Below are 24,268 nucleotides of genomic sequence, written 5' to 3'. Positions count from 1 at the left end.
AATGGCGAAACCAAGGTAGCCGAGCTGGCCCGATTATTAAGGGCGAACTCAGCCAAAGGCAAAAAGGACACCCAGTCATCCTGATCGGCAGAAACAAAGCATCTCAGATATGTTTCCAAGGTCTGATTGGTTCGTTCGGTCTGGCCATTAGTCTGAGGATGGAAAGCCGAGGAAAAAGACAAGTCAATGCCCATCCTACCACAAAAGGCTCGCCAAAACCTTGAAACAAACTGGGAACCTCTGTCAGAAACGATATTCTCTGGAATGCCATGTAAACGAACCACATGCTGGAAAAACAATGGCACCAAATCAGAGGAGGAAGGCAATTTAGACAAGGGTACCAGATGGACCATCTTAGAAAAGCGATCACAGACCACCCAAATGACTGACATCTTTTGAGAAACGGGAAGATCAGAAATAAAATCCATAGAGATATGTGTCCAAGGCCTCTTCGGGACCGGCAAGGGCAAAAGCAACCCACTGGCACGAGAACAGCAGGGCTTAGCCCGAGCACAAATCCCACAGGACTGCACAAAAACACGCACATCCCGCGACAGAGACGGCCACCAAAAGGATCTAGCCACCAACTCTCTGGTACCAAAGATTCCAGGATGACCAGCCAACACCGAACAATGAACCTCAGAGATAACTTTATTGGTCCACCTATCAGGGACAAACAGTCTCTCCGCTGGACAACGATCAGGTTTATTAGCCTGAAATTTTTGCAGCACCCGCCGCAAATCAGGGGAGATGGCAGACACAATTACTCCTTCCTTGAGGATACCCGCCGGCTCAGACAAACCCGGAGAGTCGGGCACAAAACTCCTAGACAGAGCATCCGCCTTCACATTTTTAGAGCCCGGAAGGTACGAAATCACAAAGTCAAAACGGGCAAAAAACAGCGACCAACGAGCCTGTCTAGGATTCAACCGCTTAGCAGACTCAAGATAAGTCAAGTTCTTATGATCAGTCAATACCACCACGCGATGCTTAGCTCCTTCAAGCCAATGACGCCACTCCTCGAATGCCCACTTCATGGCCAGCAACTCTCGGTTGCCCACATCATAATTTCGCTCAGCAGGCGAAAACTTCCTGGAAAAAAAAGCGCATGGTTTCATCACTGAGCAATCAGAACCTCTCTGCGACAAAACAGCCCCTGCTCCAATCTCAGAAGCATCAACCTCGACCTGGAACGGAAGAGAAACATCTGGTTGACACAACACAGGGGCAGAAGAAAAACGACGCTTCAAGTCTTGAAAAGCTTCCACAGCAGCAGAAGACCAATTGACCAAATCAGCACCCATCTTGGTCAAATCGGTCAATGGTTTGGCAATACTAGAAAAATTGCAGATGAAGCGACGATAAAAATTAGCAAAGCCCAGGAACTTTTGCAGACTTTTCAGAGATGTCGGCTGAGTCCAATCATGGATGGCTTGGACCTTAACTGGATCCATCTCGATAGTAGAAGGGGAAAAGATGAACCCCAAAAATGAAACCTTCTGCACACCAAAGAGACACTTCGATCCCTTCACAAACAAAGAATTAGCACGCAGGACCTGAAAAACTGTTCTGACCTGCTTCACATGAGACTCCCAATCATCCGAGAAGATCAAAATGTCATCCAAGTACACAATCAGGAATTTATCCAGGTACTCTTGGAAGATGTCATGCATAAAGGACTGAAACACTGATGGAGCATTGGCAAGTCCGAATGGCATCACTAGATACTCAAAATGACCCTCGGGCGTATTAAATGCAGTTTTCCATTCATCTCCTCGCCTGATTCGCACCAGATTATACGCACCACGAAGATCTATCTTGGTGAACCAACTAGCCCCCTTAATCCGAGCAAACAAATCAGATAACAATGGCAAGGGGTACTGTATTTTAACCGTGATCTTATTTAGAAAGCGGTAATCTATACAAGGTCTCAGCGAACCATCCTTCTTGGCTACAAAAAAGAACCCTGCTCCTAATGGTGACGATGACGGGCGAATATGCCCCTTCTCCAGGGATTCCTTCACATAACTGCGCATAGCGGCGTGCTCAGGCACGGATAAATTAAACAGTCGACCTTTTGGGAATTTACTACCAGGAATCAAATTGATAGCACAATCACAATCCCTATGCGGAGGTAGGGCATCGGACTTGGGCTCATCAAATACATCCCGGTAATCAGACAAGAACTCTGGAACCTCAGAAGGGGTGGATGACGAAATTGACAGAAATGGAACATCACCATGTACCCCCTGACAACCCCAGCTGGACACCGACATGGATTTCCAATCTAATACTGGATTATGGGCTTGTAGCCATGGCAACCCCAACACGACCACATCATGCAGATTATGCAACACCAGAAAGCGAATAACCTCCTGATGTGCAGGAGCCATGCACATGGTCAGCTGGGTCCAGTATTGAGGCTTATTCTTGGCCAAAGGCGTGGTATCAATTCCTCTCAATGGAATAGGACACTGCAAGGGCTCTAAGAGAAACCCACAACGCTTAGCATACTCCAAGTCCATCAAATTCAGGGCAGCGCCTGAATCCACAAATGCCATGACAGAATACGATGACAAAGAGCAGATCAAGGTAACGGACAGAAGAAATTTTGACTGTACCGTACCAATGGTGGCAGACCTAGCGAACCGCTTAGTGCGCTTAGGACAATCAGAGATAGCATGAGTGGAATCACCACAGTAGAAACACAGCCCATTCAGACGTCTGTGTTCTTGCCGTTTAACTCTGGTCAAAGTCCTATCACACTGCATAGGCTCAGGTTTAAGCTCAGGTAATACCGCCAAATGGTGCACAGATTTACGCTCACGCAAGCGTCGACCGATCTGAATGGCCAAAGACATAGACTCATTCAAACCAGCAGGCATAGGAAATCCCACCATGACATCCTTAAGGGCTTCAGAGAGACCCTTTCTGAACATAGCTGCCAGCGCAGATTCATTCCATTGAGTGAACACGGACCACTTTCTAAATTTCTGACAATATACCTCTATCTCATCCTGACCCTGACAAAGAGCCAGCAAATTTTTCTCTGCCTGATCCACTGAATTAGGTTCATCGTATAGCAATCCGAGCGCCAGGAAAAACGCATCGATATTACTCAATGCAGGATCTCCTGGCGCAAGAGAAAATGCCCAGTCCTGAGGGTCGCCGCGCAAAAAAGAAATAACAATCAAAACCTGTTGAACTGGATCACCAGAGGAGCGAGGTTTCAAGGTCAGAAATAATTTACAATTATTTTTGAAACTCAGAAACTTAGTTCTATCTCCAAAAAACAAATCAGGAATAGGAATTCTTGGTTCCAACATAGCTTTCTGATCAATAGTGTCTTGAATCTTTTGTACTCTTGCCGAGAGCTGATCCACAAATGAAGACAGACTTCTAATGTCCATCGCTACACCTGTGTACTGAACCACCCAAATGTCTAGGGGAAAAAAAAGGCAAAACACAGTGCAAAGAAAAAAAAATGGTCTCAGAACTTCTTTTTTCCCTCTATTGAGAATCATTAGTACTTTTGGCTTCCTGTACTGTTATGAAAGGCAATTCAGTACTACAATGGACATAGCGGTCAGAGCACATACAGTGATCTGACAATAACCCAAAATCATAGAACGAGCTCTGAGACGTGGGAACTCTGCAGACCGCAATCCCTAATCCTCTCCAAACAACACTAGAGGCAGCCGTGGATTGCGCCTAACTCTGCCTATGCAACTCGGCACAGCCTGAGAAACTAACTAGCCTGAAGATAGAAAATAAGCCTACCTTGCCTCAGAGAAATACCCCAAAGGAAAAGGCAGCCCCCCACATATAATGACTGTGAGTTAAGATGAAAAGACAAACGTAGAGATGAAATAGATTCAGCAAAGTGAGGCCCGACTTTCTTAACAGATCGAGGATAGAAAAGGTAACTTTGCGGTCTACACAAAACCCTAAATAAAACCATGCAAAGGGGGCAAAAAGACCCTCCGTACCGAACTAACGGCACGGAGGTACACCCTTTGCGTCCCAGAGCTTCCAGCAGTAAATTAGACAAGCTGGACAGAAAAAATAGCAAACAAATAGCAAAGAAGAACTTAGCTATGCAGAGCAGCAGGCCACAGGAATGATCCAGGGAAAAGCAAGTCCAACACTGGAACATAGACAGGAAGCCAGGATCAAAGCATTAGGTGGAGTTAAGTAGAGAAGCACCTAACGACCTCACCAGATCACCTGAGGGAGGAAACTCAGAAGCCGCAGTACCACTTCCCTCCACCAACAGAAGCTCACAGAGAGAATCAGCCGAAGTACCACTTGTGACCACAGGAGGGAGCTCTGCCACAGAATTCACAACAGATACCCCATATGTGGGGGTAAACCACTGTTTGGGCGCATGGCAGAGCTTGGAAGGGAAGGAGCACTGTTTGACTTTTCAATGCAAAATTTACTGGAATTGAGATGGGACGCCATGTTGTGTTTGGAGAGCCCCAGATGTGCCTAAACAGTGGAAACCCTACAATTCTAACTGAAACCCTAACCCCAACACACCGCTAACTCTAATCCCAACCGTAAACGTAATCCAAACCCTAGCCCTAACCCTAACTCTAGCCCTAACCCTAATGGGAAAATGGAAATAAATACATTTTTTTTATTTTTCCCTAACTAAGGGGGTGATGAAGGGGGGTTTGAATTACTTTTATAGCAGGTTTTTTAGCGGATTTTTATGATTGGCAGCCGTCACACACTAAAAGACGCTTTTTATTGCAAAAAAAATGTTTTGCATTACCACATTTTGAGAGCTATAATTTTTCCATATTTTGGTCCACAGAGTCATGTGAGGTCTTGTTTTTTTGCGGGACGAGTTGACGTTTTTATTGGTAATATTTTCGGGCACGTGACATTTTTTGATCACTTTTTATTCCGATTTTTGTGAGGCAGAGTGACCAAAAACCAGCTATTCATGAATTTCTTTTTTATTAAGGGAGGGGGGGGGGGGGGGCGTTTATACCGTTCCGCATTTGGTAAAATGGATGAAGCAGTTTTATTCGGGTCAGTACGATTACAGCGATAACTCATTTATATAATTTTCTTATGTTTTGGCGCTTTTATACGATAACGATATACGAGGACTATAACATTTTTATTTTTTCGCTGATGATGCTGTATAGTGGCTCTTTTTTTGCGGGACAAGATGATGTTTTCAGCGGTACCATGGTTATTTATATCCGTCTTTTTGATCGCGTGTTATTCCACTTTTTGTTTGGCGGTATGATATTAAAGCGATGTGTTTTGCCTCGTTTTTTTTTGTGGTTTTCACTGAAGGGGTTAACTAGTGGGACAGTTTTATAGGTCGGGTCGTTACAGACGCGGCGATACTAAATATGTGTACCTTTATTGTTTTTTTTTTAAATTTAGATAAAGAAATGTATTTATGGGAACAATATTTGTTTTTTATTTTTTAGGATTTTTTAAAAAATTTTTTTTTACACATCTAATATTTTTTTTTACACTATAACATTGCCCCAGGGGGGAACATCATGTTATAGTGTCAGATCGCTGATCTGACACTTTGCTGTGCACTGTGTGAGATCAGCGATCTGACGTGCACTCCTGGAGGCTTCCCGGCGCCTGCTCTGAGCAGGCGCTGGTAAGCCACCTCCCTGCAGGACCCGGTTGCAGCCCCGTGGCCATTTTGGATCCGGAGTCTACACGGAGAAGGTAGGAGACCCTTGGAGCAACGCGATCACATCGTGTTGCTCCGAGGGTCTCAGGGAAGCACGCAGGGAGCCCCCTCCCTGTGCGATGCTTCCCTATACCGCCAGAACACTGCGATCATATTTGATCGCAGTGTGCCGGGGGTTAATGTGCCGGGGGCGGTCCGTGACCGCTCCTGGCACATAGTGCTGGATGTTAGCTGCGATAGTCAGCTGACACCTGGCCGCGCTCCCCCTGTGAGCACGGCCGATCGCGTATGACGTACTATCCCGTTGGTGGGCATACGGGCCCACCCCACCTCGACTGGATAGTACGTCTAATGTCGGAAAGGGGTTAAAGATAGCAGTGTGATTATAATGCTCCCAAATAAAAATATCTGCCCTACGCTGAGCACCTGGATAACAATTGTCCCTCATAAAATTTGGGACTCATTGATATATTCTTCACAGCTAATATCACCATTTCTGCCATTGGCCCCCCTGTGGGGTAATATCCAGTTTCTCTCGGGTGTAGATTGTCTCAGGAACTTTCGCTTATGGGTTGCAGCGGGAATAACAAGAGTTCACCACCTTTTCAATGTAGATGGGATTGTTCCATTTTCGGTCCTGAGTGAAAAACATCATCTCCCTCCTAGAGAAATATTTCGCTATTTACAACTTAAAAATTTTGTCCAATCTTTACTAAAAAAAACTCTACCCCTCCTTACTCCTTCACCCCCTTTTGAACAGAGATGCCGCCAAAACCCATATGCTCCAGGCATCATAACTCTTCTTTATTCACCCATTAACTCACCAATCCACAGGCGAAGCCTAGGCTATACATCTCGCTGGGAGTCCGATATTGGTTCTACCCTGACAGACTCAGAATGGACCCAGATTTGGTCCTCCTCCACTGGAGGAATGCTAAACACCCTCATGTTAGAACCTAATTATAAAGTGCTGACTAGATGGTACTTGACTCCAGCCAGGGTAGCAAAGGCCGTCGCTAACTACTCCCCAAATTGTTTTAGAGGTTGTAACTCTACAGGAGATATGCTTCATATCTGGTGGCTATGTCCAACTGTACGCAGGTTTTGGTCCAGGATATACCACCTGATCCTCTCTATAACAAATGTTAACCTCAAGAAAAACCCCTGGGAAGCTCTATTAAACAAGCGTATCCCCAATATTCCTAAATATTCCTCAGCCCTCATCACATTTATATTCTTAGCAGCTAAACAAACTATAGCATCGGCTTGGAAAAAAACAAACTTGGACCTATCGGGAGTTAATTCACGTCTTTCTTGGTACATGATAAACGATAAACTATCGGCCATGCTCACAGACAAAGTGGGCAAATTTGAACTTATTTGGCTTCCATGGGCAGAATATGCAAACCATACCCCTTTCGCCATACCGGTATCTCGGATGACGAACTCTGATTCAGAATTCCGATTGAACTATCCAACAGGGAATGGACTTAATATAATTTCTTCTTGGGTCTCCCCTCCCCCCGTCATTTTTTTTTTTATTTGTTTGTCTGAATATTAACGGAGTATATCTACCTTTTCTTTGTTGTATAATGTAACAAGCGAATATATCACAGTTTTTTCTCTCTGTACCATATTTGCAAATTTCAATAAAAATTTATTGATTAAAAAAAAAAAAATTGCCCCTCACTATATTCCCTGCGCAAAATATGACCCCCACACTGTCCCTCTTATGGTACATGCTCTTCACACTATCCCCTCCTCTCCATACTAGGCCCCCTCTTCACATTGTTGAGTTTTCCCCATAGGGCCCAGTCTCTAAAGTGTGCCCCTTCATTACAGTCCCACCCTTGGTGTACTGTCATCTCCTGGTTGTTCCCTTACACTGTTCTACCATGCTACACACCCCACACTACTCAATCTCTATTCTGTGCCCACTCACACTTTTCCCCCCATTCTGTCTCCTCGCATGTTTCTCCTCCCTCCTCATATATTTAACCTCTCACTTTCCATATTGCCTCCTCGCACATCCCTTCGACTCCCAATACTGTGTTTGCACCCATCCCATCAACCTTATTCCCCATACTGTGTCTGCATACATTTTCCCTGGCTCCTCATACTGTGTCTGCACCCATTTCCCCATACATGCCCCCATCTCATACCTTCCTCCTCATGTTGTGTCTTCAAATTTCTCCCTCTCCCCATATTGTGTCTGCACCTGTCCCTTTAATTGCTCCCCAAATTTGTGTCCTCAAATCATCTCCCATTACATGAAATCTCACCCAGCCCCGTTACACATAATACCCCCCACACACAGTAAATATCCCCTCACACACACACAGTAAATACCCCACACACAGTAAATACCCCCACACACAGTAAATACCCCCACACACAGTAAATACCCACCACACACACAGTAAATGCCCCCTCACAGTAAATACTTTCCATGAACAGTAAATACCTCCCACTCACTGTAAATACCTCTTCACACACAGTAAATACCCCATCCCACACACAGTATAATTATCCCCCACACACAGCAAATACCCCCACAAGCTAAATACAACCACTCATAGACAATAAATGCACCCCCCCCTAGTACACTACACCCACACCTAGTAAATACCCCCTCAGGAATGAAATACCCCACCAAGCAGGAAATGCACCCCCCATATCTTTGGTGTCTTCAGCTCTGCTAACGTGGAGCACTTACCACCCATATGCGCCACCGCAGCGCCGGTGAATAACGTCAACAGCGTGATCACATGACCTGATTGCACTTTTAGCGTCGCTCTGACCGGCAGTCAGAGCTTCAATTGTACTTGCGTCTGTAAGATGCGAGTAGTATTTAACACTGGGAGCTGACGCCCTGTGTCTTCTCTCTGCCGGCTGTCAGCTAGACACTGGAGAACTACTCCCAGTCTGGGGGGCGTCAGAATGCAGCGGCCGGGTGAGACACCCCAGTCCGCAGAATTAAGACGGTCAGACTGTGCCCCCGTGCCGGGTGCGCCCCCTAGATACGCCTCTGTCGGAGAGGCTTGTTCCTGTGACAGTCCAAGAGATTCACCTGTTGTGCCCTGACTGCCAGGGTTACACCCTGACAAGCCAAGATCTCCACCTTATGTTTGTCGTATTCCTGAAAGTCCAGATCCAAATACGCCTTCTGTGGTTCCCCAGTCAAACATGGCACCAGAACCTCCAACCACTGCTCTAGAGGCAACTTTCCCTGGTCCTACACCCTCTCGACGTCATCACCTGGAGTCATTTTCTGCAATACCCGGTTTACCATCTTCCTCACCGGGGTCTCGTCACTTCGGCTTGGGGAAGGTGCCACCTCCCTGTCTCTGACCGGCTTGGTTACAAGTGCCTTCTACTGTTAAATAAGGCTCTGTTGGTCTCCTCCTGTTGGATGTTGGCCTGGACCAGTTGCTTGACAAGCTCCTCCCGTTTGTCTGACCTTGGGGCCTTCACCCAAAGCATACAGAATCCTCACACCAATCACTTGTGTTCCTTTGGATTTGCTGCCTGAATTTGAAACAACAATTGTAGGGGATCAGCTCTCTGGTCCAGGTTAACAAACAAAACAGCCTTTTCCAGCACAAAAGGATAAAATTAAATAGTCCATTTAGAGGCACAGACTCACCAGACACTCACACAGCTGGTCAGGATCTGACTAATACTTAGACTTAAACAACTAATATTTGATTACCAGAGGGATAAATCATAAATGTCTCACAGGTATCCACTCTATTTATTTAAAATTTAACCTTTATTAGACCTTAATAAATATACTAATAATAAACAACATACCAAACACCACGAGAAAGAAAACAACCAGGGGCGTGCCTACCCCTACACTGGCCTAACTGACCTTACCTATTTGCGGAGGTTGGCACCCTAAAAACCTGCGCAGTGGCGCCCCCGCTCCTCGACGGCTCTCCCTGCTCACCCTATAGGGCCCTATAGTGGCAGGAGGTGAAGAAGATGGTGAATAGGTAGGTGAGAAAGAGAAGAGGTATGTATCTGATCAATAGGTGTATAGACTGATTATACTATATGCAATCGTTCACTTAGTCCTCTAGTGGAGATATCCGATCCTGTTTGCAATTATCCTCAATATATATAGTCAGAATAACTAGTTGTAATAGATAACTCAATCTTCCAGTGAATACACTAGATGGCAATTTGCAGTAGACCTAGTGGACTTCACTAATGTAGTTATAGTGGCTAAACTAATATTTCTGATGACACCCATATACTACACTTATAGCCATTCATAGCTATATACCATCCATATTTCCCCACATAGGGATGTATTTAATAAAGTGATGTTTCTATAGATCTTAATATATCTACAATATGCAAACTAATATAGAGGACATGCAGAGTGATAGTCTAAATATACCTAACTCCAAGTGGTATTAATATATATGCATAGGCCAGGAAGATAAACTTATATATATAATAAATAACGAAAAAAAGGAACAAAAACACACACACCAACCACCCTTAAAACAGTATTAAACAATCTTAGTCAAATGGCAACTTAGGACAACCATTACATCCTTTGTCCAATATTAAAGTCCACTATCGACTTCCAGGGCATATTGCCCATATACATTCTGTATCAATTTTAAGTAGATAAATTGTACCAAGTTGAATTTAGTTACTCGACGCGTTTCCCCTCTTAACCGAGGTTCATCAGGAGGAGGATATACACAAGGTACTTATCTGCAGATACTGGTATACGGTGCGTGAATCCAGTAGCGTGGTCGGGACAATCCCCTGCCTCGGATCTGACTAAAACTGTACCAAGTGTTTCCAACTCTACTCCCCGACACTGAATGAGGCAGCTGAACTGTCTTATATAGTCCGTTCCATATCCTGGAATAGGAGGTAAGGGAACGGTCAAGCCCTCCCAGCTCTAGATGCTCCTAAAATCCGGACCCAAAGTCTGGTCCCATTAAAAACACCTCTCAGCACTATATGCGCTGGAGCCTGCTTCTCCGGGTACTACATCACCAAGGTTTCCCATCTTGGTGACACATACCTCCCTCCCAAGACCTGTCCAGCTCCCTCCTTACATACCCCCCCATCTGCCCAAGGCTTGGCATCTTCTGCCAACATACAATACACCCTTGATAGGACATCTGCATTTCCATGCTGTCTGCTCCATTGAAAACTAAAATCTTGCAAGGCTAAGAACCATAAAGTCAACTGAGCATTGTTCCCCTTCTCCTCCAACTTCCACCCAGCTGCCATCTTACAAGGGGTTTATGGTTGATTTTGTAGTCTTTGTTCCTTGACTTCACTTTCTTGATTTCTAGCTCTGATCTTGTATTGGCGACATGCTTGTGTATTTTTCATCCTTCTTGCTCTTCGTGGGGGGTAGACTGTGCTCCACCCTTTTGACCTTGGCGTGTCTGCGTAGTTTCCACCTTTGCCTTCTATTGTCTGTGCACACGGTATTACAGTTTTCTGTTGACATGTCTAAGCCTCATTCTCTTGTTGGACGTTCTTGGACTTGTGTGTCGGTAGTTTTTGACTCGGTTGACACGACATCCACGTCGCTTGTTTTTCCAGTGTTGTTGATGGCGTCCGCTGGTGTGAAGGCTGAACTGACCTGCTCCATTTGCATGGAGATTTATTCCGATCCCATTAACTTGCCTTGTGGACACAATTTCTGTCAAAAGTGCATCACCAAGACCTGGAAGCATCAGGCTGAGGAAGAGTACACGTGTCCAGAATGCATGAAGAGGTACAGGAGAAGACCTTCTCTGAAGAAGAATCTTAAGCTACGAAACATTGCTGACGCTTTCCTCCTGACTCACAAGGAATCTGAAGATACTGGGACCCGGTGCAGCTTCTGCCTCCATGGCTACGTCCCAGCCATTAAGTCTTGTCTGCACTGTGCAGCTTCTCTCTGTGAGAATCATCTGACCACCCACAGCCGGTCACCAGAACACATCATCATCGAGCCCAGTCCATACCTCGTCAACAAAAAATGTCTCATCCATAAGAAGATTCTGGAATATTACTGCATAGAGGATAATTGTTGCATTTGTGGCACCTGCAAGATCAGTAGAAAACACAGAGGACATCAAGTCATGGCTGTGTTGGAAGCCACAAAGAACAAGAAGAAAAAATGCAAAGAAATTCTGAAGAAACTGGTCAAGAAACATGACGAGACGAAGAAAAGACTCCAAGGTTTATTAAAAGAAAAGGAAAAAGTGACCGAGAGGGCGGCTGCAGAAACCAAAAGAGTCACTGCCCTGTTCCGAGACATCAGGAACAACCTGGATGACCTGGAGAAGAAGGTCCTGAGCGTGGTCTACAGATGGGAGGAGAAGGCATCTCTCCCTGTCTCGGGTCTGATCCAACGACTGGAGACCAACAGGAGTGAGTTCTCCAGGAGAATGGGCCACATCCAGGAGCTGTGTAACATGGCCGATCCCATAAATGTCCTACAAGAAAAGGAGTCAGGAGAGGACAGCTTTACTGATGTAGGAGGTGACGAAGAGAAGGATGAAGATAGCTCCCACCATGTGGGTGAGCTGGATGAGTTCGTGATCTCACTGGAAATACACAGAGACTTAACGGGAATTATGAGGGCCGTGCAGAGAAGGTTACATGACGGAGATGGGGGGCAGTAAGGACAGAGGACGACCACAACAGAGACGTCCCCCCGGAAGAGTCACCAAATGAAGAGGCAAGAGGGGGTGCGGGCTGCACAGCATCATATAGATACAGGGGCAGAGTCTTATGTTTCCGGTTATAAAGGACCTCAGGTCTCACAGGTGGTGAGATCTATGGGATCTATGGATTCCCAAGCTCCTCTTCCCCATGTAATAAAGGATTTGTCTCATTACAGATCAGTCTGATATCTGTTCTACACACAAAGAGCAGAATTAAGGAGGCAAGAGCTGAAATCACAGAAAAAGAGAACAAGAAAAATGCTGCTGAGCCGTGTATCTAATCCTCTCCTGTGTGATACTGACTGCTGAGCCGTGTATCTAATCCTCTCCTGTGTGATACTGTCTGCTGAGCCATGTCTCTAATCCTATCCTGTGTGATACTGTGCTGAGCCGTGTATCTAATCCTATCCTGTGTGATACTGTCTGCTGAGCCGTGTATCTAATCCTCTCCTGCGTGATACTGACTGCTGAGCTGTGTATCTAATCCTATCCAGTGTGATAATGACTGCTGAACCATGTATCTAATCCTATCCTGTGTGATACTGACTGCTGAGCCGTGTATCTAATCATCTCCTGTGTGATACTGACTGCTGAGCCGTGTATCTAATCCTCTCCAGTGTGATACTGACTGCTGAGAAGTGTATCTAATCCTCTTCAGTTCGGTACATCAGTATCAGGTGTGTCTGGCTGCACAGGTGTGTGGTACGCCCTCACCGGTGAGTGTGATTGGCTGCACGGTGTGATACTGACTGCTGAGCCGTGTATCTAATCCTCTCCTGTGTGATACTGACTGCTGAGCCGTGTATCTAATCCTATCCTGTGTGATACTGACTGCTGAGCCGTGTATCTAATCTTATCCTGTGTGATACTGACTGCTGAGCCGTGTATCTAATCCTATCCTGTGTGATACTGACTGCTGAGCCGTGTATCTAATCCTCTCCTGTGTGATACTGACTGCTGAGCCGTGTATCTAATCCTATCCTGTGTGATACTGAGTGCTGAGCCGTGTATCTAATCCTATCTTGTGTTATACTGACTGCTGAGCCGTGTATCTAATCCAATCCTGGGTGATACTGACTGCTGAGCCGTGTATCTAATCCTCTCCTGTGTGATACTGACTGCTGAGCCGTGTATCTAATCCTATCCTGTGTGATACTGACTGCTGAGCCGTGTATCTAATCCTATCCTGTGTGATACTGACTGCTGAGCCGTGTATCTAATCCTATCCTGTGTGATACTGACTGCTGAGCCGTGTATCTAATCCTCTCCTGTGTGATACTGACTGCTGAGCCGTGTATCTAATCCTATCCTGTGTGATACTGAGTGCTGAGCCGTGTATCTAATCCTATCTTGTGTTATACTGACTGCTGAGCCGTGTATCTAATCCAATCCTGGGTGATACTGACTGCTGAGCCGTGTATCTAATCCTCTCCTGTGTGATACTGAGTGCTGAGCCGTGTATCTAATCCTATCTTGTGTTATACTGACTGCTGAGCCGTGTATCTAACCCTCACCTGTGTGATACTGACTGCTGAGCCGTGTATCTAATCCTCTCCTGTGTGATACTGACTGCTGATCTGTGTATCTAATCCTCTCCTGTGTGATACTGACTGCTGAGCCGTGTATCTAATCCTATCCTGTGTGATACTGACTGCTGATCCGTGTATCTAATCCTCTCCTGTGTGAAACTGACTGCTGATCCGTGTATCTAATCCTCTCCTGTGTGATACTGTCTGCTGAGCTGTGTATCTAATCCTCTCTTGTGTGATACTGACTGCTGAGCCGTGTATCTAATCCTATCCTGTGTGATACTGACTGCTGAGCCGTGTATCTAATCCTATCCTGTGTGATACTGACTGCTGAGCCGTGTATGTAATCCTCTCCTGTGTGGTACTGTCTGCTAAGCCGTGTATCTAATCCTCTCCTGTGTGATACTGACTGCTGAGCTGTGTATCTAATCCTCTCCTGTGTGATACTGACTGCTGAGCCGTGTACCAAATCCTCTTGTGTGATACTGACTGCTGAGCCGTGTATCTAATCCTCTCCTGTGTGATACTGACTGCTGAGCCGTGAATCTAATCCTATCCTGTGATACTGACTGCTGAGCCATCTATCTAATCCTATCCTGTGTGATACTGACTGCTGAGCCATGTATCCAATCCTATGTGATGCTGTCTGCTGAGCCGTGTATCTAATCCTCTCCTGTGTGATACTGACTGCTGAGCCGTGTATCTAATCCTATCCTGTGTGATACTGTCTGCTGAGCTGTGTATCTAATCCTCTCGTGTGATACTGACTGCTGAGCCGTGTATCTAATCCTATCCTGTGTGATACTGACTGCTGAGCCGTGTATCTAATCCTATCCTGTGTGATACTGACTGCTGAGCCATGTATGTAATCCTATCCTGTGTGATATTGACTGCTGAGCCGTGTATCTAATCCTCTCCTGTGTGATACTGACTGCTGAGCCGTGTATCTAATCCTATCCTGTGTGATACTGAGTGCTGAGCCGTGTATCTAATCCTATCTTGTGTTATACTGACTGCTGAGCCGTGTATCTAATCCAATCCTGGGTGATACTGACTGCTGAGCCGTGTATCTAATCCTCTCCTGTGTGATACTGAGTGCTGAGCCGTGTATCTAATCCTATCTTGTGTTATACTGACTGCTGAGCCGTGTATCTAACCCTCACCTGTGTGATACTGACTGCTGAGCCGTGTATCTAATCCTCTCCTGTGTGATACTGACTGCTGATCTGTGTATCTAATCCTCTCCTGTGTGATACTGACTGCTGAGCCGTGTATCTAATCCTATCCTGTGTGATACTGACTGCTGATCCGTGTATCTAATCCTCTCCTGTGTGATACTGACTGCTGATCCGTGTATCTAATCCTCTCCTGTGTGATACTGTCTGCTGAGCTGTGTATCTAATCCTCTCTTGTGTGATACTGACTGCTGAGCCGTGTATCTAATCCTATCCTGTGTGATACTGACTGCTGAGCCGTGTATCTAATCCTATCCTGTGTGATACTGACTGCTGAGCCATGTATGTAATCCTCTCCTGTGTGGTACTGTCTGCTAAGCCGTGTATCTAATCCTCTCCTGTGTGATACTGACTGCTGAGCTGTGTATCTAATCCTCTCCTGTGTGATACTGACTGCTGAGCCGTGTACCAAATCCTCTTGTGTGATACTGACTGCTGAGCCGTGTATCTAATCCTCTCCTGTGTGATACTGACTGCTGAGCCGTGTACCAAATCCTCTTGTGTGATACTGACTGCTGAGCCGTGAATCTAATCCTATCCTGTGATACTGACTGCTGAGCCATCTATCTAATCCTATCCTGTGTGATACTGACTGCTGAGCCATGTATCCAATCCTATGTGATGCTGTCTGCTGAGCCGTGTATCTAATCCTCTCCTGTGTGATACTGTCTGCTGAGCTGTGTATCTAATCCTCTCTTGTGTGATACTGACTGCTGAGCCGTGTATCTAATCCTATCCTGTGTGATACTGACTGCTGAGCCGTGTATCTAATCCTATCCTGTGTGATACTGACTGCTGAGCCATGTATGTAATCCTATCCTGTGTGATACTGTCTGCTGAGCCGTGTATCTAATCCTCTCCTGTGTGATACTGTCTGCTGAACCGTGTATCTAATCCTCTCCTGTGTGATACTGACTGCTGAGCTGTGTATCTAATCCTCTCCTGTGTGATACTGACTGCTGAGCCATCTATCTAATCATATCCTGTGTGATACTGTCTGCTGAGCCATGTATCTAATCCTATCCTGTGTGATACTGTCTGCTGAGCCGTGTATCTAATCCTCTCCTGTGTGATACTGACTGCTGAGCCATGTATCTAATCCTATCCTGTGTGATACTGTCTGCTGAGCCGTGTATCTAATCCTCCTGTGTGATACTGACTGCTGAGCCATGTATCTAATTCTATCCTGTGTGATACTGTCTATTGAGCTGTGTATCTAATCCTATCTTGTGTTAGTATATACTGACTGCTGAGTCGTGTATCTAATCCTATCCTGTGTTATACTGACTGCTGAGCCGTGTATCTAATCCTATCCTGTGTGATACTGACTGCTGAGCCGTGTATCTAATCCTATCCTGTGTGATACTGACTGCTGAGCCGTGTATCTAATCCTCTCCTGTGTGATACTGACTGCTGAGCCGTGTATCTAATCCTATCCTGTGTGATACTGAGTGCTGAGCCGTGTATCTAATCCTATCTTGTGTTATACTGACTGCTGAGCCGTGTATCTAATCCAATCCTGGGTGATACTGACTGCTGAGCCGTGTATCTAATCCTCTCCTGTGTGATACTGACTGCTGAGCCGTGTATCTAATCCTATCCTGTGTGATACTGACTGCTGAGCCGTGTATCTAATCCTATCCTGTGTGATACTGACTGCTGAGCCGTGTATCTAATCCTATCCTGTGTGATACTGACTGCTGAGCCGTGTATCTAATCCTATCCTGTGTGATACTGACTGCTGAGCCGTGTATCTAATCCTCTCCTGTGTGATACTGACTGCTGAGCCGTGTATCTAATCCTATCCTGTGTGATACTGAGTGCTGAGCCGTGTATCTAATCCTATCTTGTGTTATACTGACTGCTGAGCCGTGTATCTAATCCAATCCTGGGTGATACTGACTGCTGAGCAGTGTATCTAATCCTCTCCTGTGTGATACTGAGTGCTGAGCCGTGTATCTAATCCTATCTTGTGTTATACTGACTGCTGAGCCGTGTATCTAACCCTCACCTGTGTGATACTGACTGCTGAGCCGTGTATCTAATCCTCTCCTGTGTGATACTGACTGCTGATCTGTGTATCTAATCCTCTCCTGTGTGATACTGACTGCTGAGCCGTGTATCTAATCCTATCCTGTGTGATACTGACTGCTGATCCGTGTATCTAATCCTCTCCTGTGTGAAACTGACTGCTGATCCGTGTATCTAATCCTCTCCTGTGTGATACTGTCTGCTGAGCTGTGTATCTAATCCTCTCTTGTGTGATACTGACTGCTGAGCCGTGTATCTAATCCTATCCTGTGTGATACTGACTGCTGAGCCGTGTATCTAATCCTATCCTGTGTGATACTGACTGCTGAGCCGTGTATGTAATCCTCTCCTGTGTGGTACTGTCTGCTAAGCCGTGTATCTAATCCTCTCCTGTGTGATACTGACTGCTGAGCTGTGTATCTAATCCTCTCCTGTGTGATACTGACTGCTGAGCCGTGTACCAAATCCTCTTGTGTGATACTGACTGCTGAGCCGTGTATCTAATCCTCTCCTGTGTGATACTGACTGCTGAGCCGTGAATCTAATCCTATCCTGTGATACTGACTGCTGAGCCATCTATCTAATCCTATCCTGTGTGATACTGACTGCTGAGCCATGTATCCAATCCTATGTGATGCTGTCTGCTGAGCCGTGTATCTAATCCTCTCCTGTGTGATACTGACTGCTGAGCCATGTATCTCATCCTATCCTGTGTGATACTGTCTGCTGAGCTGTGTATCTAATACTCTCGTGTGATACTGACTGCTGAGCCGTGTATCTAATCCTATCCTGTGTGATACTGACTGCTGAGCCGTGTATCTAATCCTATCCTGTGTGATACTGACTGCTGAGCCATGTATGTAATCCTATCCTGTGTGATACTGACTGCTGAGCCGTGTATCTAATCCTCTCCTGTGTGATACTGACTGCTGAGCCGTGTATCTAATCCTATCCTGTGTGATACTGAGTGCTGAGCCGTGTATCTAATCCTATCTTGTGTTATACTGACTGCTGAGCCGTGTATCTAATCCAATCCTGGGTGATACTGACTGCTGAGCCGTGTATCTAATCCTCTCCTGTGTGATACTGAGTGCTGAGCCGTGTATCTAATCCTATCTTGTGTTATACTGACTGCTGAGCCGTGTATCTAACCCTCACCTGTGTGATACTGACTGCTGAGCCGTGTATCTAATCCTCTCCTGTGTGATACTGACTGCTGATCTGTGTATCTAATCCTCTCCTGTGTGATACTGACTGCTGAGCCGTGTATCTAATCCTATCCTGTGTGATACTGACTGCTGATCCGTGTATCTAATCCTCTCCTGTGTGATACTGACTGCTGATCCGTGTATCTAATCCTCTCCTGTGTGATACTGTCTGCTGAGCTGTGTATCTAATCCTCTCTTGTGTGATACTGACTGCTGAGCCGTGTATCTAATCCTATCCTGTGTGATACTGACTGCTGAGCCGTGTATCTAATCCTATCCTGTGTGATACTGACTGCTAAGCCGTGTATCTAATCCTCTCCTGTGTGATACTGACTGCTGAGCTGTGTATCTAATCCTCTCCTGTGTGATACTGACTGCTGAGCCGTGTACCAAATCCTCTTGTGTGATACTGACTGCTGAGCCGTGTATCTAATCCTCTCCTGTGTGATACTGACTGCTGAGCCGTGAATCTAATCCTATCCTGTGATACTGACTGCTGAGCCATCTATCTAATCCTATCCTGTGTGATACTGACTGCTGAGCCATGTATCCAATCCTATGTGATGCTGTCTGCTGAGCCGTGTATCTAATCCTCTCCTGTGTGATACTGTCTGCTGAGCTGTGTATCTAATCCTCTCTTGTGTGATACTGACTGCTGAGCCGTGTATCTAATCCTATCCTGTGTGATACTGACTGCTGAGCCGTGTATCTAATCCTATCCTGTGTGATACTGAATGCTGAGCCATGTATGTAATCCTATCCTGTGTGATACTGTCTGCTGAGCCGTGTATCTAATCCTCTCCTGTGTGATACTGTCTGCTGAACCGTGTATCTAATCCTCTCCTGTGTGATACTGACTGCTGAGCTGTGTATCTAATCCTCTCCTGTGTGATACTGACTGCTGAGCCATCTATCTAATCCTCTCCTGTGTGATACTGACTGCTGAGCCGTGTAGCTAATCCTCTCCTGTGTGATACTGTCTGCTGAGCCGTGTAGCTAATCCTCTCCTGTGTGATACTGACTGCTGAGCCATGTATCTAATCCTATCCTGTGTGATACTGTCTGCTGAGCCGTGTATCTAATCCTCCTGTGTGATACTGACTGCTGAGCCGTGTATCTAATTCTATCCTGTGTGATACTGTCTATTGAGCTGTGTATCTAATCCGATCTTGTGTTAGTATATACTGACTGCTGAGTCGTGTATCTAATCCTATCCTGTGTTATACTGACTGCTGAGCCGTGTATCTAATCCTATCCTGTGTGATAGACTGCTGAGAAGTGTATCTAATCCTCTTCAGTTCGGTACATCAGTATCAGGTGTGTGGTACGCCCTCACCGCTGAGTGTGATTGGCTGCACGGTGTGTGGTACACTTTCACGCGGTTGGTGATTGGCTGCACAGGTGTGATTCGCTCCCGCCCCGGGGTGTGATTGGCTAACATGTGGTCACTCTCTCGCAGTATAATTTGCCTCACTGCAGCAGAGGCTCAGTGACTGGGAGGACCGCACCGCACGCTGGGATCTGCTCTGTGCGCAGAGACGAGGACACTTCCTGGTTCTTCTTCCTGGCTTCAACTATGGCGTCTGCCCCAGAAACCTGTGTCTGCTCCGTCTGCCTGACCGTGTACACGGACGCCGTCTCCATGGAGCACAACTTCTGCCCGCAGTGTATTGATCGAGTGCTGATCACACGGGAGGGGGCAGACGGTCCCTCCTGTCCTGAATACAAAGAAAAACTTCAGGAAAGTCACCTGACTAAGAGCACAGCTCTGGAGAACCTAAGTCTGCACCCATTATGTCCTCCTCCTCTTCTGGAGAACCTAAATTTGCACCCAATATGTCCTCCTCCTCCAGAGAGACTAAATCTGCAACCAAAATGTCCTCCAGAGAACCTTAATCTGCACCCAATATGTCCTCCTCCAGAGAACCTAAATTTGCAGCCAATATGTCCTCCTCCAGAGAGACTAAATCTGCAACCAAAATGTCTTCCTCCAGAGAACCTAAATCTGCAGCCAATATGTCCTCCTCCTCCAGAGAAACTAAATCTGCACCCAATATGTCCTCCTCCAGAGAGACTAAATCTGCAACCAAAATGTCCTCCAGAGAAACTAAATCTGCACCCAAAATGTCATCATCTGGAGAACCTAAATTTGCCCCCAATATGTCCTCCTCCAGAGGACCCGATGGTGATCCCTTGTTCTTACTGTATCCATTCCTCCGCTCTGGCTGTTAGAACCTGTCTGCACTGTGAGGCCTTCCTGTGTGAGGACCACCTGCAAGTCCACATCAAGTCTCCAGAACACATCTTATCTGTGCCCACCGCCCTCCCGGAGGACCTAAAGTGCTCCATCCACAAGAAGACCCTGGAGTATTACTGCTACGAGGACCAGGCTTGTATCTGTGTGTACTGCCTGGCCGAGACACATCGGATGCACCGGTTGGAGCCACTACCTGAGGCCACCGAAAAGAGGAAGGAGAGGCTAAGATGTATTCTTGAAACGATGGATGCCAAGAGAGAGAAGGCCGATGAAGACATCCAGAATTTACTGATCCAGAAGGATGAGATCCCAGACAAAGCCACCAGCCTCACGGAGAGTGTAAGGACAGTCTTCTCTGAGATCAGGAGACAGCTGGAGGATCTAGAGTCCAAAGTCTTGAGCGAGATCTCCAGGCAGAAGGAGCAGGTGTCGGCTTCCATCTCCAAACTGATCCAGCAGCTGGAAATACGGAAAGATGAGATGTCCATGGAGATCCGTCACATTGAAAAGCTTCTCCGCTCCAACGATGCAGTATCCGTCCTGCAAAGCCAGGTGGTGGACTTCTGTAATGTCGAGGAGAGAAATGAAATGGAGATCAACCAGAATATCCACCACGCTGGGAGTGTGGATCATTTCCTTGTGGCTCTGATCTTCTACGATGGTCTGGGTGACATTGTGACCAAAGCAAAGGACAACTTTTACACGATCGAGTCTCCGGAGATATTACTGGATAACACCACCGCTGCCAATAATGTGGCCATTTCTGAGGACCTCAGGTCTGCAACGTGGTCGGTGTGGAGTCAACGCCGGAAAGAAACTCCCCGGAGATTCCAACAATATCAAGTTTTCAGTATCCATGAAATTAATTCAGGGCGACATTACTGGGAAGTGGAGACCAGCAAAGAAGAGTACTGGATGGTGGGCATGGCGTATCCCAGTATGGAAACCAACGGGGACCAGTCCTGGATTGGAAACAATAAGAAGTCCTGGTGCTTCTGCCGGTGGCACGACGGGTACTCTGTAAGACACGAAGGTAGGGACGTACAGCTCTTTCCAAGTGCGTCCACTAACCGGTATGGGGTACATGTGGATTATGACTCCGGCTGCCTATCCTTCTATGAGCTGTGTGACCCCATCAGACATTTACACACTTTCCATGGCAACTTCTCCGAGTCCCTGTACGCTGCATTATGGGTAAATGATAATGGGTGGATAAAGATCAGGAAATGGTGAGGGGTCTGGTTTACAGTACGTGACCCCACTGACATTGGGCACCAACCAAGTGATGTGACTTATTTTTTTGTGCAATGCTGCCACCTACATTAAAAAATATAGATTCATGGACTAAGCAGAAATGTCCTACAATGTTCTTCACACGTTAGTCAGAAATGTCCTACAATGTTCTTCACACGTTAGTCAGAAATGTCCTACAATGTTCTTTACATGTTGGTCAGAAACGTCCTATTTTCTTAATGGTTCTATTGGCACTTCTAATATAAAGTGATAGAGTATAAAACATTGGTCGGCCGAGTTTCTTCACAGGAGTCTTCTCAAGAACAGAAGGGGTTTCAATTTGCTAGTGTACTGCTTGTTGCCTAAGACACCAGCCACCTCTGCGGTCTTCTAGGCAAGGAGAGACGGTTTTCCCATTTAAAGCCTGCAAGCACCGATCTGAAGTTGGCCAGATCCCTTGACCTCAGCTAATTCCCTTGTGCTCCTCCGATGTTGTAGAGGCAGACCTACCTCTGCTATTAGCATCGGAGACCAGTCAGTTAGGCCCAGCGGTGAGACCATCGTATTGGTCCAATCTATCAATCTTCAGGAACGCACCGCTCCCTGGCAAACAGCAAGAGGAGCGGCGCGCTCCTGAAGAAAGGATACAAACCCTTAGTAGTAGGACTATCAGATCATTGAGACCAAACTTCAGAGTCTGATCTTTGACCACCAGATTTTCAGAAGCAAACTCATAGAGCCATGGTGTTCTGGGAGGTGCTGTGGAGCACAAGAGTCATGTTATAACGTGAGACTTTCTGGTAGTAGTCACCGTCAACATGGCCCTCGCAGATGGAACCGGTGGCTTCATGAGACGGTAAATGGTCTGTTTATAGACTACTTCCAGTCTTGGTGTCCATGGCACACATCTACAGCAGAGTTTACCAATCCTGACCCTTTGGTCGAACTGAGGAAGTTCCCACTTTTCAGCCTTGCAGCTGAACTTTCTATATCCAGAAGAGCAGGTTCTCCAGCCCCATCGCTCATCTCCTTTGCTTAGTCCCTTGTGTACTGTAAAATCTAATTTGATTTAACACTGTCGAAGAGTATGGCTAGAATAAAAGTATCACTAGGGTTTGTGTCTGGTATTGTAGCTCACTAGTAATGATGTGAATGGAGCAGTTTTTGGATGTAGGCCATGTTTTTTCTTCTAATTCTGGACAACCCCACTGATAAATGAGAACGCAGGACCAGATGAGCAGCCAGACCATGGCCACCTATTTATAGCTCTTAGGATAAAGATTTATTAACCAAGTTACATAAACATATAAAACGTCGTCTCTCCAGTGGCGACATGTGGTAAAAACAGAACAATAAGAAAAGAGCTAAGAAACTACTGCTTTCATGTGTATATACAGGGTCACTGGCGGCCATGTCTCCATATGGTCCATCTGATGATCACCGGTATGGGAGCCTTCACCAGATATCTTCTGACTATCCTGATTATTACGGCTTCCTCCTCATTCTATGATATACACATCCTGATGGCATAATAAAGCACTACATCTGCGGCAATACCGACAGACGTGGCAATAATCTAGTGGACCCAACCCAGAACTGGTTGACCGTCATAAATCCCAGACCTTGGTTACGGTTCTTCCACCTGTTCTCGTTAGGGTAAACGAAATTACTGCCTCGCCTGTGAATTTAACACTAGTGTTGTGCAAAATGATAGACCCAGGTTTGGGGAAGTCCATGGATGTCTTACCTTCTGACACCCCTGGCCCAACAACATACCCGTGTCGCAATGATGATGCTGCATCGGACTTACAAAGCAGGGATGTCGGCAGGTAGGAGGAGGATCGCAATGACTACCCCTGTTGCTGCTGGACCAGCGACCTACAAATTTTTGTTCAATGGAGAGGCCAAGTGGTCAAATCTATGCCATTCATTGGATATTCATAGGTTGGATATCTACAGACGTGGACATTCGTAGGTTGGATGTCTACAGACGTGGACATTCGTAGGTTGGATGTCTACAGACGTGGACATTCGTAGGTTGGATGTCTACAGAGGTGGACATTCGTAGGTTGGATATCTACAGAGGTGGACATTCGTAGGTTGGATATCTATAGAGGTGGACATTCGTAGGTTGGATATGTACAGAGGTGGACATTCGTAGGTTGGTTATCTACAGAGGTGGACATTCGTAGGTTGGATATCTACAGACGTGGACATTCGTAGGTTGGTTATCTACAGAGGTGGACATTCGTAGGTTGGATATCTACAGACGTGGACATTCGTAGGTTGGTTATCTACAGAGGTGGACATTCGTAGGTTGGATATCTACAGAGGTGGACATTCGTAGGTTGGATATCTACAGACGTGGACACGTAGGTTGGTTACAAACGTGGACATTCG

General features: G+C 46.1%; 2 protein-coding genes across 2 annotated transcripts in view; both read left to right on the top strand.

Moving 5' to 3' along the window:
- Positions 1-24,268, top strand: part of LOC138663105 (uncharacterized) — a 142,664-nt gene that overhangs the window by 79,008 nt on the left and 39,388 nt on the right. The gene's annotated exons all lie outside the window — the stretch shown is intronic.
- LOC138663102 (E3 ubiquitin-protein ligase TRIM39-like) lies at positions 19,873-22,931 on the top strand. The gene has a single exon (XM_069749198.1). The coding sequence runs from the start codon at positions 19,955-19,957 to the stop codon at positions 21,866-21,868; it is 1,914 nt and encodes a 637-aa protein (XP_069605299.1). The 5' UTR covers positions 19,873-19,954; the 3' UTR covers positions 21,869-22,931.

The sequence above is a fragment of the Ranitomeya imitator genome, chromosome 2, assembly GCF_032444005.1.
Source record: "Ranitomeya imitator isolate aRanImi1 chromosome 2, aRanImi1.pri, whole genome shotgun sequence".
Taxonomy (NCBI): Eukaryota; Metazoa; Chordata; class Amphibia; order Anura; family Dendrobatidae; genus Ranitomeya; species Ranitomeya imitator.
This window is presented reverse-complemented; position numbering and strand designations above follow the sequence as displayed.

What these genes read in the sequence shown, in the direction of transcription:
- LOC138663102 (XM_069749198.1), top strand. Translation starts at nt 19,955, where the DNA reads ATGGCGTCTGCCCCAGAAACCTGTGTCTGCTCCGTCTGCCTGACCGTG.